This window comes from Myodes glareolus, chromosome 4, assembly GCF_982192425.1.
Source record: "Myodes glareolus chromosome 4, mMyoGla1.1, whole genome shotgun sequence".
NCBI classification, from domain to species: domain Eukaryota; kingdom Metazoa; phylum Chordata; class Mammalia; order Rodentia; family Cricetidae; genus Myodes; species Myodes glareolus.
This window is the reverse complement of record NC_142029.1, coordinates 64,480,700-64,496,819: the sequence shown is the minus strand read 5'-3', so window position 1 is coordinate 64,496,819 and position 16,120 is coordinate 64,480,700. Positions and strand designations below refer to the sequence as shown.

Below are 16,120 nucleotides of genomic sequence, written 5' to 3'. Positions count from 1 at the left end.
TCCACTTGTTTCCATCCTGCAAAAATCCTAAAATTCTTAAAATAACAGCACAACTTCTCAGACTGGATGAGTGAGAAAACTGTTCTTAATGCTAACAGTAAAAATACACTGCATTCCAGCCAGGCCGTGAAGAGACGACAGAGTGGAAGAGCAAATGACACAGGTTTCCCCCTCAAGAATCTACAGTATAAAAGGAGAAAGGAAAAAGAAAAGACACATGGAAACAACCTGTCTCGTGGGCTGGGGCAAAACGTCCTACCCAGGCCCAAAAAGGCTGGACAGATGGAACAGCAGGTGGCCCATTTCAGGCAGAATGAACTGAGTAGGCAAAAGTTCACGGTGTTTTGATCTAACTGAAGGGTATGTGTGACAGGGATAGATGCGGCTAGAAAAGTAGAAACCGTGGGCCAGACGGAGAATCTGTCCTTAGGTGCTGTGCTGGAGGGAGCGACAATATACAGGATTCATCCACTGAGCTGACACTATTCACTGTGGGCACTGTTCTGGTCACTGAGGGGAAGATGCAAACAGCAGGGAATCTGCTACTGCAGGGAGCTTCCGCACTTGTGGGGTACTAAAGAAGCAGGAGGGATGGACCAATTAGTGAGGCTAGAGCAAATGAAGGGGATGATGGGAGAAAGCACAGGGTGAGTGTGCACTGCACTCTCTCTTTGAGGTCTGGCCCGTATGGATCACACACTAGGCTCCTGTTCCATCTGGCTTCTAAATGAGCTTAACCAGTAGCAATCTAAAGAAAAAAGACCCCCAAATGTCTGTAAATGAACCTGTAAATGTTGCCTTAAATGACAAAGTGATTTCAAAGATGTAACTAAGGCTTGAAAGGGTTGAATTATTCAGGATTATTCAGTGGGCCCTAAATACAATTGTAAGCATGTCTGTAAGAGGGAGGCAGACTCATGATCAACACTAAGTCTATTAGTGCTTTGTTTCCACTCCAAAGAGGGGACATTAGCCAAACCAAATAGGAAGAGCAAGCAGTGGAGTCTCCCATAGCCTCCAATGTGGTCTGACAGTACACTTACTCCGCCCACAGAACGCTCACAGCTCAAACTTCTAACTTCAATCCATTGTCTGTGTTAATTCATCAAATATGAAGAGCCCCGACAGGAGACCAACAGCAAAGGGCTGCTTCACCTCGAAGAGCACCGTTTGGATGGCTCAGAGGGTCAGAGTGCTTGCTACACAGCTCTATGGCCCATGTTTGATCCCTAAATCCAAGTAAAGCACCAGAAGCAGTGGTGTACATCTGTCTGTAATCCCAGCATTCTGGAAGTCAGATGGCAGGCGGAGACAGAGGACTCGCCTGTAAGCCTGGAAGGCAGCTAGCCTAGAGGACATAACTCAGCAACAGAAACAGGAGGGAGCCTGCCTCGAAAACAAGCAAGAGATAAGTGACTGGAAAATTTTCCCCTGACCTCCACATGTGCTCGGGTGTGTGGGAGCCTGCTCATTCTCCCCTCTACTCCCCCCCGCCCCACGCACAAGTAAATCACTGTTCCTCTTAAGGTGGCCTTTATAGTCAACAACTTTGTAAACGCCAATAACCAGATCCCCACAGCACCTCCGGCCACTCTCCCATTAAGCACATGTCTTGTGTGACGCCTCTCTACCCACACCTGTGTACAGGAGCCTTTAGAAAGAAGCCCGCCTTGCTGGGATCCTAACTGGATGGAAAAGCATTTGAACCATTGTAGAGTTTGGCTGTTGCTTGGTGTATTTGTCTATCTATCCGTTGCCATGACCTGAGCAAAATGACTCTGGGTTCATTTTGGCTCACCAACAGTCCACCATGGCAAGGAGGGGGACACTGGCAGCCTGGAGCAGCTCATGTCACAGTGGCCAGGGGACAGCTGTGCTAGCTGGCGTTCTCCTTTCTCCAAATTCATTCCAGAATGTGGACCGTATATATAAGAGAACAAATGAGAAACCTAAAGCTACCAGAAGCCTGTCAAGCACAGTGTGCTGCTCAGACTGATTTCACCTTGATTCTTTTGTTGTTGTTTTGTTTTGTTTTGTTTTTCGAGACAGGGTTTCTCTGTGTAACAGCTCTAGCTGTCCTGGAACTAGCTCTAACAGACAGGGCTGGCTCAAATTCACAGAGATCCACCTGCTTCTGCCTCCCAAGTGCTGGGATTAAAGCCATATGCCATCACTTCCTGTCTTCACTTCAATTCTTACAGGGTGTTGTCAAGCATACCTTACAGATAAGAAAAATTAATTTCAAAGATATATCTAAATGAGGCTGGAGAAATAGCTCTACAATTAAGAGCACTGGCTGCTTTTCCAGAGACCAAGGTTTGATTCCTAGACTTTACAACCTACCTCCAGTCCCTGGTGATATGACACCTTTTTCCAGCCTCCAAGGGCACTACACACACTGGTGCACAGACAGGTATGCAGGCAACACACCGATACACATTAAAGAGACAGCTCAAGAGCCAGGAGGTGGCACATGCCTTTAATCCCAGCACTTGAGAGGCAGAGACAGGCTTTTTGGAACCCATTTCCTATGACGGGATGCCTGGCTTAGCCTTGATGCAGAAGGAGGAGCTTGGTCCTGCCTCAACTTGATATGCCAGGCTTTGTTGACTCCTCATGGGAGGCCTTACCTTTTCTGAGGAGTGGATGTAAAATAAATTAAAAATTAAGATGAAAGATGATGGAAGAAAGAAGAGTGGCATCCCTTCTGACTTAAAAATAATGGTGGGCAGCTTCCAGATGAAAAGAATCGAGCACTTAGTTCGTATGTGAACTAAAAACTCTAAGAGCAAGAGACTCAGCAACAACACACAATGTAATTTCCCAGTCTGAGTGTCGGCCCTGCATCTTACCTGCAATTACCCAGGACTGGTACAAGGGGTGCATGGAGAGGCGCCGGATGCGAGCTCTGGAGGGATGGCAGTGGCTGGAAATCGGCAACTGGAACCTCATGTCCCAACACGCCATGGTACCGCTGCTCGTGCCTCAAGTTAAAAGGCACAAACCATTAAAATCTAAGCAAAGTACATGACGCCACATTTACAACAATGGCAAACGTGTTGCCTTCGGATGAATATATTTTTAGATTTTTGATCTATGTCTTGCTGGCTGGCCTGGAACTTGTTATGTATTTTATTTTGCTATGTATTTTGAGGCTGGCCTCAAAGAGATAAGCCTGCTTCTACCTCACTAGTACCAGGATTAAAGGCATGCACAACCATACCCAAGCCTGGATAAGGCGTTTTAGAACTGCTCTGGTCGCTGAGATAAAGACTTTGTTGCCAGGCCCTGTATCACAAGCCTACAATCTCAGCTACTCTGGAGGCTGAGAGTAGTTCAAGTTTAAGACCAGCCTGAGCAACTTGGTGAAACCATGTTTCAAGACAAAACCTGAAAACGGGATTATGTCCATAGCTCAGCAGGGCAGTGATTGCCTAGTGTGCATAAGGCCCTAGAATCAACTCCCAGTACTGCCAAGAAGGGAAGAGAGAAGGCTTTGCTCCTATGAAGTTGTTTCTCCAGTTTCAAATAGCAGCCATGGTTATCAAATAACAGCCATAAAGCACTTATCATAATGCAATTATAGTGCAGTCTAATGAACGTAAATTCAAAATGAATAATTCATTAAATACTGGCACTGTTATTAACCGTCAAAGGCACCCACACAGAAGCTGTAGAGAAGACGAAGCTGAATTTGGCAGTCTCCAATTCCACAAGAGAGATGGACAGAAGGACAGTGGGTCCCGCCATGTCTCTTTGCCACACTACATGACAATGACAGAAACAGCCGCAGGTGGCATCAGTGGCCTCCCCAGAGCTGCTCAGGACGCCTGCAACACCACTTTCCTCCATGAACTTGCTAGCTGTGCACTCTTATCTTCTGCACTGCTCTCGATGGTACCAGCTTCCAAAGTTACATAAAATGAATACAGGAAAGGGCAGATAATTAATGAGAGTGCAGGCTAAGGAATCCAGAACTCAAGCACAGAACACCTTAACTTCTCTGGGTATGAGAGAAAGAAGAAAACATGGTACTTTGAAGGAACATATTCAAAGAAGCCTGCAAGGGAGGGGCCTGGGGACACATGTCAACTGGCAGAGTGCTTGCTTAGCATACGAAGTCCCGGCTCCAGGCCCAGTACCACATGAGGCAGACATGGTGTTGCCCAGCACTTGGGAGACAGAGGCAGGAAGATCAGAAGTTCAAGGTCATTCTTAGGGATCATCAACCAGCCTAGATACATTAGGACCCTGTCTCAAATACAAAAGAAAAACCCACACCACACCATGGGAGAAATGTGACTTTTGAAAACAGAGAAAAAGGGGGAAGAAGGTGGTGAGAACCAGTGAAAAGGCCAAGCGATATAAGGTGCTTTAGTGGCATACAGAATTGTCATTATAGTAATAATAATAATAATTAATAATTATAATAATTAGTGACATACAGAACTGTCACTATAATTAATGGCAATGCATAGTATTTTCCAATTACTGAAGGTTTTTAATAATTTTATCATAAAATATGTGAGGTGACAGATTTCCTAACTACCTGATTTATTTATCATTTATCAATATAAACATGTGTTGGAATATCACATTGTATCCCTTATATACACAGTAGCATTACTGCAATTAAAACTAGAAATTTAAATATTTTTTTTAACCAGCAATCCTACTCATGGGTATATGAAAAAGAATTAGAGTTTTTACAAAAACCTACTTGCAAATTTACTCAGAAAAGTCCTAAACTAGAAACAATTCAGTCATCCAACTGAAGCACGGGTGGTCAGCACTCAACTGTTTATAAATAAAATGAAAAATAACACGAAAACAATGGAAAAGCCTTACACACTTCATGTCTGGTGAAGAGACAACACGCACACCGCATGATTCCACTTCTGTGACATTTTGAAAAGGGCAAGAAACAGTGGGGACAGAAAATGGAAGAAGGGTTTTACATTGGTTAAAGTAAAGGAAAACTGATACTGGTGAGGGCGTGAGAAGGGGGTCTTGCTCAGGGCTGGTGAGGGTGTGGAAGAAGTGGGGAGCCCTTACTCGGGGCTGGTGAGGGTGTGGGAGAAGGGGAGCCTCGCTCAGGGCTGGTGAGGGCATAGGAGAAGCAGGCAGCCCTTACTCAGGGCTGCTGGGAGTACAAACAGGCACAGCCTCTCTGGAAGTCAGTGTGAAGCTTCCTGAAAAGGCTAGAAACAGATCTATCGTATGACTCAGTTATACTGATCTTGGGCAAACACCCAAAGGATTCTATACTGTCCTGGAGAGACATCTACTAATCCATGTTCAGTACTGCTCTATTCCCAATAGTTAGGAAATGGAACAACAGCTCAGATGTCCATGGACTGTTGAAAGGATAATGAAAACGTGGTACCTATACTCAATGAAATTTACTCAGCTGTAAAGAACACTAAAATTAGGAAATTTTAGGGTAAATAGATGGGACTAGAAGCATCACACTTACATAATAAAGATTCAGAAAGACAACATCACATGTTCTCACTCATACAGATCCAAGCATCAGATCCTTAGAACTGTGTTACACTTGGAGCACTTTTGAATCCAGGAAACTAGAAAGGGGCCATGGGGTGGGAGGGAAGACAGCAGAAAACAGGAGATCAGACAGGGAAAAGAGGGACGAATGGAGGGTGGGGGAGGATAACTCCCACACTGAGTGCTCACTGGGAGCTACCCTACACAGTTCCCTACAGAAGCCACAGGGTCGGGAAGACTGGAAGCAGACATGGAGGACCTGGGTAACACAGTGTCATGACCTCACATAGCTGCGGATGTCTACACAAGAGAGGCCAGTCCACAGTCTGGAAAGGAGGGGCTCACGATCCCTGGTAACCGAGAAGACAGCAGCAGTGGACGGTGCTAGCGGAAGGGGAGGTGGTGATTGAAGCAAGCTGCCTCGGGTTACCGCCCTCAACCCAGGCATCTGGGCAAAGCACATGAGACTTAGTATTTCTTTCTTTTAAAGGAACATGAAGTTGGGAAGGGGTGGAGGAGTGCACAGGGAGAGGTGAGAAGTGAATATGTTCAAAATACAAAGTATACATGTATGAAATTATCAAAGAGTAAACAATACAGCTTTCAAAGAATTTTAAAAACTGATTAAAGGCAATTATCAAAGTCATGCGTATTCTGTTTGTGGTAAGGGTCACACTAGAGTGTATGATTTTCCGAACTTAGAAACACTTTAAAAACAAAACATAGATGAAAGATAGCATGCATCTTCAGTCTTGGGCAAAAGAGAGTGGAGGATGGCAAACAGAAACCCACTGTTCTGCTTTGCCTGGGCCCTCAGATGGATGCTGCCACTCACTGCATCAAAGCAGCCTTGAAGGAATTAGTCCCATTAGAAGATGAAGACGCTACGACTCAGCATTAAGTCGCTTGCTTGAGGTCACAGGAATTTCAAGTGTTGGCTCAATCTCAAATGCTGCCCTCCTTAAGTTGGAGCTTCTCCAACAGCCCAGAGAAGTCCAGCAGCTCTCACCTGCTGCGAGCACAAGACAAGGCTAAGAACGAATGGCTGCTCTGTTTCAGGATGCTGACTTCGTCCTTTCACACGATGACACAGTCTCACCTAACCCTAGCTAGCCTTGAACTCACTGTGTAGCTGCGGTAACCTGAACTCCTGATCCTCTTGCCATTACTGGCCAAGCACCCTGACTCCAAGGGTCCACACTCTACTCAACCACCGTGACCGCAAGGGCGCGCTACCATACCCCGCTCAACCATACCCTTTCTCCTACTCCGTGTGTGGTGCTAGAGAAAATGGCCAGGGCCTTAGGCATATCAGGCAAGCATTCTAGCTGAGCTACACGTCCAGCCTCATACAAGTCTCCTGATTGAAAAATAAATGTAACACACATTATAAAACATTGTAGTTATGAAAACAACGGGGATGGAAAAATCATCAAAGCAAACAGGAGAAGCTGACTTTCCCAGAATGCTGCTTGCAGGTGTTGGCGGTGTCCCAACACAGCTGTTGGCTTACCTATGCAGAGCCAGCACTGGTGGATGTCCACAGCAAAGGAAGTGATGAGACCCGACTTTAAGTCATGCTTCAAAGTCCATGCATTGCTTGAAGACCTAAGGTCCCAGCCAACCAGAGAGCCATTCACAGTGGCGTAGGCAAGGACAGACTGGGCTCCAGAGTTGAAGTGCTGCATGTCCACCACACATCCATCTTCCTTCTGATCCAGAACCCTGCAGAAACACAGAGGTACATACACAGGCTTTTCCAGTCACTGAAAAGGGAGCACGGCTTTCCACTTGAGATAAACCAACAGCCTATCCATGGGCAAAAAAGAAAAACTGGGCAGTTGGAGTGGTGCAGCCTTTAATCCCAGGGCTTGAGAGGCAGAAGGGGCAGGGAAAATATGAATCTGAGGTTGACCTGACCAATGGAATCAAGGTCAAGGACAGCTAGAGCTGACAACCTGTCTAAAAAGAATAAAAATAAAATAAAAATTATGTGACCTCAATGAGGCAAGTATAGATGAATAGTTTTTAAAAATTTCAGACTCAGAAGAGTGTGAAAAACTTCTGAACATTTTTCTTCAGTTTCTCCTCATATTGCCATCTTATATAGCCAGAATATTTATCAAAACTAAGAAACCAACCTTGTTTAAACAGTAATAAAATTAGTTCCTTGTGTGAAATACAAAGACTATTATAGATACATAGATCTGTAATACACACATCCTCCCCCACATAACCACATAAAACCGTCTGGTACCCTCTAAAGTACCCTGAGAAGCCTGGCTGTAATCTAACTCCACCCGTCCTCTCAACTTGTGGCAAAGACCAATTTTGTTCCTTCCCAGAATGTCATATAAATTGGAAACATGAGACAGATAGTCTTTTGAATCTGACATATTAATTAGAAAAAGTTATTTCAGATTAGTCAATGTTGATGCCTTGATCTAATAACTCGCTTCTTCATATTGCAGCATTCTATTCTATTTCATGGCTATGCCAAAACTGGTTTTCTTTTCTTTTCCTTTTTTTTTTGCTTGTTTGTTTCGAGCTGAGGTCCTTCTAAACCTAAAAAGAATGTCACGTGGCTGAGGGCACAGCTCAGCAGCCGAGCACTTGCATCCGTAAGAACTTGTGTTTGGTTCCAGTATCACAAACAAGGAAGAGGAGGGAGGAAATACAAGGAAGATAAAAAAGGACATGATTTTAAAAAATCAGTTGGTAACTTATTTTAATTTTTAGTTTTATATGTATCTGTGCTGCATATTCTTTATTCTTAAAAATGCCAAAAATCATTCTTACTTTCTGAACATAATATAGGCTACAGTTTGCTGACCTTTTCTTAGATAAACATTTATAGATATTCTATTTCTGACTATATTGATTTTTAAAATATCAAAACATTAAGTAAGTTGTTAAATGGTTTGTTCCATCATATTTTTTAGTTCTGTGTGTGCGTGCACACCAGATAAGGCCATCAGGTCCCCGGAAGCTGGAGGTACAGGCAGTTAAGAGTGTCCTGACATGTGTGCTAGGAACTGAACTTGGATCTTCTGTACTGAACTGATGAGCCATCAGGCCATGGTCACAGTTAACAGATGAGTAACTTATGATGGCCAGGTTACTTTGGAGCACACTACAGTCAGGCACGGTAAAATCTAAACCACCGAGCAAGGTCTCCTGACCAAGGCAGTACATTTGTCTGTGTAACAAGCAGCGTTTGCAGTGCCAAGTGTCTGCTGAGAGAACCATGCAGTGTGTCCCCTTTTCTTGTCCATCTGCGCCCCAGGGGCACAATCCTCACACAGTACACTCTGCCAGTAGTTTAAATGAACAGCGAGAATAAACAGTCATCCTCTGCTGGAACAATTTTAAGGAAAACTGGCAGCTATTTGCTGTTAGAGCCATCAATACGTCCTGGCTAAAGCCACTCAAATATATTTAGTGACTGTGCTGAAAATACATCCTTTTTTATAAATGCAAAAGCAAAGCAAAACAAACCAACAAAGATGTCCCCAACAGACATTCCTTTCTACCTTAAGCTACACAAGAACCTCAAGGCAGCATTTTACTAAATTAAAGTCTTGTTCTGCTTTTTCTGTGGGACGCACTACCTCTTCCCAGCATGCTCTTCTCAACCACTCTGCTTTCAGACTCACTCTCCTCTAGTAGCCCCTTTCACTGCCTGTATGCACGTGCGCATGCACTTGGTCATGCATATGTGTGTGAGCATGTGAGAACACAGTGTGCACTCACGGGTCAGGAAATAACCTTGGGTGTTGGTGCTCAGGCACCCTCCCCATTTTATTTGAGATAGGGTCTCTCTGGCCTGGAACTTTGGTACATAGGTGGGTTAGTTGATCAGCAAGCCTCCAGGGGTCCTCCTGTCTCCCTCCATCTCACAGTATACTAGGGTTACAGGCATGTACCTCTTTTATTTGGGTTCTAGAGGCCTGAACTCAGGTCCCGCTTGTGTCTGCAAGACAAGTGTTGCACCAACTGAGCCTCTGTCTTTGTCCACTGCAACTTGGTACGTGCCTTCCAGGGGGACATTACCACATTACAAGCTCCCACTGTCTGTGAACTTGTCTTTATCTCCCAGTAGACCATAGATTCTCAGAGACCACAATGGAAGACCACCAAGATGGTTCAGTGGGTAAAAGCACTTGCCACCCAAGCCTAACGACCTAAGTCTGATTTTCAGAACCCATAGTAAAGAACTGACTCCTCAAAGTTGACCTCTGACCTCTACAAATTCCCTGTGGGACCTATGCATCTACACACATAATTTCTTTTAAACAGAGAGAGAACACAATGTATCTATTTATATCTGGAATCTGTAGTACATAACAATGATGGGGGAAAAAGGTTGTCTTTCACTTCTTTTACACATAATCTAACTATTAATTTACAAAGAAATGAAATTTATAAACAAAAACTAATCAATACTTTATTTTAGAGTGATAGAGTGATAAGCAAATCTGTCTAAAAATATCATATTTAGGCATTTAGTGTCAAGCAACAGAACCTGAGTTTTCTTAATGAAAATGATGAACACTTGTTACGCTCTGGGTGTTAGACAATCTGGTTAATCCCTGTGTCATTTAGGAAGATTCCAGACTAAGATGATGGAGCCCAGGCTGCCCCTGTCTGTGAACTTCTGACAAAGTGTGGAAATTAAGATGCCAAGGCTCTGCCCTCTAAAGCCAAGCACATCCGGGTATTCTGGGTCAGGAGCAGCTCCCTGCACTGCAGGGCTCAAATGGATTCTACAGCGGAGGACACCAGTTGATTCATACCAAACTAACTGCAGGCTGGGAGGTGGAAGTTACCACACAGTACACGCACATGCAAGGTTAAAGAGACAGCAGACGGTACCTGCTTTGGAGAGGGTGGATTTTAGGAGACTTGGGTAACTTAGAAGCCTCAATTCCAAGAAGCTGGACAGCACCATTATCAGATGCTATGGCCAAGTAGTGGGAACCTTGGCAAAATGTTAGTGTCTTGACTCGCCCTCCAATTCGGCTGTACGTAAGAATAGACCTGAGTGAAAGAAATAGAAGACCATTTCTGAAACAGTCACAGGCATTATTGTTAACATTAATTCACACAGTTATTAACAAAGTTATTATCCTGAGGTCCATTTCATCCTCCTGATTTCTAAGAGATCAATGCACAAACCTCCCTTTCTTCACACATCCCTCTTCAAGCACTCTGCACTGTTACAGAGACTGCCCCTGCCCCCCCAAGTTCCACACCAGTTCTCTAACTTGTGCAACACTTTAAATCCCATATTCTTCAGCTCTTTCCTGTCATAGTCATGAAAGCTCTGATTTCAGAAGCAAAATTCTGTCAGCCGCTACCTGTATGACCTCTGGCATGGTCTGTACCTGGGTTTCCTCATCCACAAAGTACCTGACCTAACAGGATCGGAGCAGAGGTCCACTAAATCATTCACACATATGAACTTCATACAATATCAGCCTCAACACACGCTGGCCTCTCAAGCCTTGCTTGCTGCCAGGGTTCCAGAGTGTCAGATCAACAGGACGCTACCTACCATCAGCACCACCTAACCTGTCACTCCCCACAGAGTCTGTAAGCACTTACACTTTTAAACAAAACCAGATGCCTTGTTATTTTTATTTGTATTCCTCTCTGATTCACTTTTCCTTAGTAATAGCTTTACTGTACTACAGAGTACATTTAGAGTGGTCTGTTTACTGTTAGTGTGGGAAAATGAAATTGATCTTTGTGTAAAGATCCTGCATTCTGTCTTTTCATTTGTTTTTTGTACTAGATCATGCTGATCACTAACAAAAATAATTTTACATCTTTTTCTCATTTGTAAACATGCTACATAAAAATGTCTGTCTGTGTGTGTGTGTGTGTGTGCGCGCACACACACACACACACACATGTATTCCTTATCTAAATACCCTGGCTAGACCCTCCAGTGGGAACTGGCAAAAACACACATTCTTCTCTTACTCCTCATTTAGAATATCTGCACACTTCACAGTAAGTCAGTGTCGGCTGCAGTTTGTGGCGGTGGCTTTGATTATTTCTCCGTTACTAATTCACCAAGTTGGTTTTAACTACCAAAGGGTGGACTTTGTCAAATGCATTCTCAGGGTCTGTAGGGGCACTGTGGTTTCTACCCTTTACTCTCCTCCTCCTATGCAACATGCTGATTTCCGTACACTGAACTAGCCTTGCCTCCCACCCCCACCCGAGACAAGCTGTCCTTGCTCAGGGTGTATAACCCGGACTAGTCAGTCTACAGGGTACTGACTGGGATTCCCACATCCATGCTGACTGTGGCACAAGTCGCTAAGTTCCAGGTGATGGACCCTACAGTGTCACAGGCTGAGTTCAGAAGTGTTCCCTTATTTCTCAGGAGCCCTTCTGAAAAATAGACTGTAATTCTTTAAATGCTGAGTAGAGTTCACCAAGAAGCCCTCAGCCCGGGCTTTCCTTTGTGAGGAGACTTTCTTTAACAGAGTCTCTTAATTTTATGTTGTTTGTGTGTTCTATTTCTTCTTCAGTCACTTTAAGCAGCTGTGGCTTTCTATGAATTTGCCCATTTCATCCTAATTTTTGGAATATACTTATTTACAGTAGTCTTTTTTACTTCCGACCATAATATCCCTCAGTTAAAATTCTGATTGAGTAACGAGTCTATTTTCATTTCTTTAAAACAAAATGCTTACTCTCCTAAAAACTGTTCAGTTTTGTTGATCTTTACAAAGAACCAATTTTCTGCTTTTACTTTTATTATGCTTTTCTAGTCTCTATTTCATCTCTCCTGTTTAGTCTTCTTCCTCCCACTTCCTTTGGACTGCGCTGGCTCTCCTTGTGTTAATTTGTTACAGCTAAACTGCTGATTTGACATTTTTAAAATATAAATTAATATTTACAAGTATATACTTCCTCAACTCTCCTTTAGCCATGCTCCCATCTTCTGCTATGCTGTGTCTTCATCTTCATTAACTCAAAGGACCTTTTTGAACCGCCATTGGCCATATGTTGCTTCATCTCCATATATAAGTGAATTTCTGAAATTCCTCTCTATTGTCATACCCGATTTCACTCCACTATATTTGAAAAAAATATCTTATACACTTCAGTGCTTTTACATTTACTGGCACTTCTTTTATGAACTAACCCACAGTTAAGTCTGGAAAATACCCCACATACACCCCAGAAAAAAATTATATTCCAGCGTTGCAGAGCTCCTTTGTCCTCTGTCAGCGGTGATCACTGGCGGTGCTGCTCGGGGCCTCTGTTTCTATCCACACTGAAAATGGGGTGTTACAGTCTCCTGCTAGCGTGGTTAAACTCTCACTTTTTGCTTCCCCTACGCTGTTAGGTGACTGTTTGTAACTGGCATGTCTTCCTCATGGATTGAGCTTTCACCCTGTAGAATGTCTGTGTCCCAGGAGCCGTTTCTCTGAGGATTTATCTTCCTCACCGCTCGCTGGGGTGTGTGATGTATCTTTCTGATCCTTCCAACCCATTCATTCTTAAATTTGAATTTAAGATGTCTTTTTCCGTATAGCATAAAGCTGGTCCCAACTGTGTCCTCCTTTCTGCTTCTTTTGCCTCCTCATTAGTCACCGTGGTTACTAATCAGGATGACGTATATCTGACATTTTTCTACTTCTTCCTGGTTTTAACTGAGTTTCCTCCACTGCTGTCTTTTTATTAAATATCTTTGAATAGCATTTTAATTTCCTTGGTTTTGAGTTTTACTGCAAGTTTCCAAGCTTTTAAGAAGTTACTTATACAACTAACATCTTTTTACAAACTAAATAATAGCAACTTAATTTAAAAACACAAAATTCTGTTTTAATATTATATTCCTCTTTCTTTCTGGTCAACTATTGTCATGAAATATATTAATACACTGTGTTATAAACCAAGGGTGAGTATTGCTGAGGATAAAAACAACATGCTTGGAGGTTTGAAATTTCTACAATAAAGGGTTGGTTTAAAAAAAATCTATACAATGAAGAAAGCATCTTCAACAAGTGGTGCTAGTACAACTAGATGTCTGCATGTAGAAGAATGCAAATGGATTCGTATCTAACACCCTGCACAAAACTCAAGTCCAAGTGAATCAAAGACCTTAACATAAATCCAGATAGACTGAACCCGATTGAAGAAAGTGGGGAACAGCCTTGAACTCATTAGCACAGGAGATAATTTCCTGAACACCAGCAGCATAGAAGATCAACAATAAATAAGTGGGACCTCATGAAACTGAAAAGCTTCTGTAAGGCAAAGGATATTGTCAATAAGACAAAACAGCAACCTACAGATGGGAAAAGATCTTCACTAACAGCACATCTAACAGAAGGCTGATCTCTAAAATATATTTTTAAAAAAAATCAAGAAACTAGACATCAAAAAAACTAAATCCAATTAAAAAATAGAGTACGGACCTAAACAGAGAATTCTCAGAAGAATCTCAAACAGCCGAGAAACACTTAAAGATATGTTCATCATCTGTGGAGGCCAAAAATGTAAGCCTATGGCCACCAAAGCTCGGAGAGTTTCTTCAAGGTTATTGTGCTACCACCACAAACAAAGGTCCCACCTAGTCACAGACCAAGAGAGTTCTGCTCTCAAGGTTATTGCCAGCAGGTGTGGCTAATTGCCAGACCTAGTAGTCTAGAAATAGAGAAGTAGATTGTTTACACCTCAAACATGTCTACAGATCCAACTAAATTCCAGTTCCCTTAAGGAGATAACATTGGATTCCACTCAGGGAGTAGTTGGCCTACAGAATGGTTTGGTCTAGGGTGTAAACTTGACTTGTTTTGTTCTAGCATATGCATATAGCCCCCACCCTCAACTGGTCTGTTCATTTCCTTGCATCATGTTAATGCAGTCTTTTGTTTCATGTCTACCTTTTGGGGTCAGGGGTATTTAAAGCAGTTGGAAATTAAACATGGGCAAATTTAAGTACTCACTGGAATTCCTCCCGATATTATCCTATATGTTTCTGTTTTATTATTTTCATTCACATCTTCATATACTTTACTATATTTCTAAATCCCCATGCTTCTACCCTGGAGGGAGGTATTTTTGTCAAGGCTGGTCCCCAACAATCACCCTTAGTCATCAGGGAAATGCAATTCAAAACAACTCTGAGATACCATCTTACACCTATCAGAAAGGCTAAGATCAAAAACATAAGACACAAGTAACAGCTCACTTTGGAGAGGATGTGGATTAAGGGGAACACTCCTACACTGCTGGTGGGAGTGCAAACTTTATACAGTCACTTTGGAAATCAATATGGCAGTTTCTCAGAAAACTGAAAATCAATCTACCTCAGGACCCAGCGATATCACTCTTGGACATATACCCAAAGGATACTCAATCATACTATAAGGACACTTGCTCAACTATGTTCATAGCAGCTTTATTTGTAATAGCTAGAACCCGGAAATAACCTAGACACTTCCTCAACCAAAGAATTGATAAAGAAAATGTGGTACATTTACTCAGCTGTTAAAAAATCATAAAATTTGACATCATGAAATCTGCAGGCAAATGGATGGAACAAGGAAAGATAATCCTGAGTGAGGTAACACAGACCCAGAAAGACAAACATTGTAGGCAAAGACTGCTCATTTGTTTCCTGGCCACCCAGCCCGAATAATCACACAGAAACTATATTAATTACAACACTGTTCGGCCAATGACTCAGGCATATTTTTTGCCAGCTCTTACATCTTGAATTAACCCATTTCTATTAGTCTATGTATATCAGCACGAGGCTGGGCTTATTGGTAAGGATCCAGTGTCAGTCTCCTTTGGCAGCTACGTGGTATCTCCCCGACTCCACCTACTCTCTCTCTCTATCTCTGTTCAGATTTCCTGTCTGGCTTTGCTCTGCTAAGTCATTGGTCCAAACAGATTTATTCATCAACCAATAAAAACAACACATATACAGAAGGACATCCCACATCAAAATATGGTATGTACTCACTCATAAGTGGATATTAACTGTAAAATAAAGGATAACCATGCTACAAACCTTAATCCCAGAGAGGTTAGGTAATAAGAAGGCCCCAACAGGGGCACATGGATCTCCCTGGGAAGGGGAAATAACGGGGATCATGGGAACTTGAGGAATCGGGTTTGGGGTGTGTGGAGGGAGACAGTGCTGAGAGAGATGACTGAAAGGGTGGCTTTCCAGAGTTGAATAGAAGCCTGAAGCAAGGGAAACTTCCACAAGTCTAGGAGAATGGCCCCAGAGAAGACTCCTGGCACCAGTGGATGCACAGTCTGACCTGTGACTGATTTGGTGATTACCTGGTTGTCACTGGAGAGCCCTCATTCAGTGACTGAAAGAGGCAGATTCAGAGACAGAAGGCCAAACATTGGAGGCCTATTGAGGAAACAAGAGGGGGGATTGTAGGAAACAGAGAGGTCAGGAACATCACAGGGAAACCCACAGAAATTACTAGCCTGGCTCATGGGAACTCAGAGTGTAAACCAACAAGGGAGCATGCAAGGGACCAACCTAGACCCTCTCCATATATGTGACAGCTGTGTAGCTTGGTCTATTTGTGGGACTCCCAGCAATGGAAGCAGGGGCTGT

At 43.1% G+C, this 16,120-nt stretch overlaps 1 protein-coding gene across 4 annotated transcripts in view; it reads right to left on the bottom strand.

Annotated features, from left to right (window-relative positions):
• Positions 1-16,120, bottom strand: part of Pik3r4 (phosphoinositide-3-kinase regulatory subunit 4) — a 55,531-nt gene that overhangs the window by 2,885 nt on the left and 36,526 nt on the right. For 3 of the 4 annotated variants that reach the window (XM_087905505.1, XM_087905504.1, XM_087905503.1), the window contains exons 14-16: positions 10,381-10,545; positions 7,019-7,230; positions 2,853-2,984 (exon numbers count right to left, since the gene is read on the bottom strand). In XM_087905505.1, coding sequence (XP_087761631.1) covers positions 2,853-2,984; positions 7,019-7,230; positions 10,381-10,545 — 509 coding nt within the window. The remainder of the gene's footprint in view (positions 1-2,852; positions 2,985-7,018; positions 7,231-10,380; positions 10,546-16,120) is intronic. The other variant, XM_087905506.1, reaches the window with a different exon arrangement.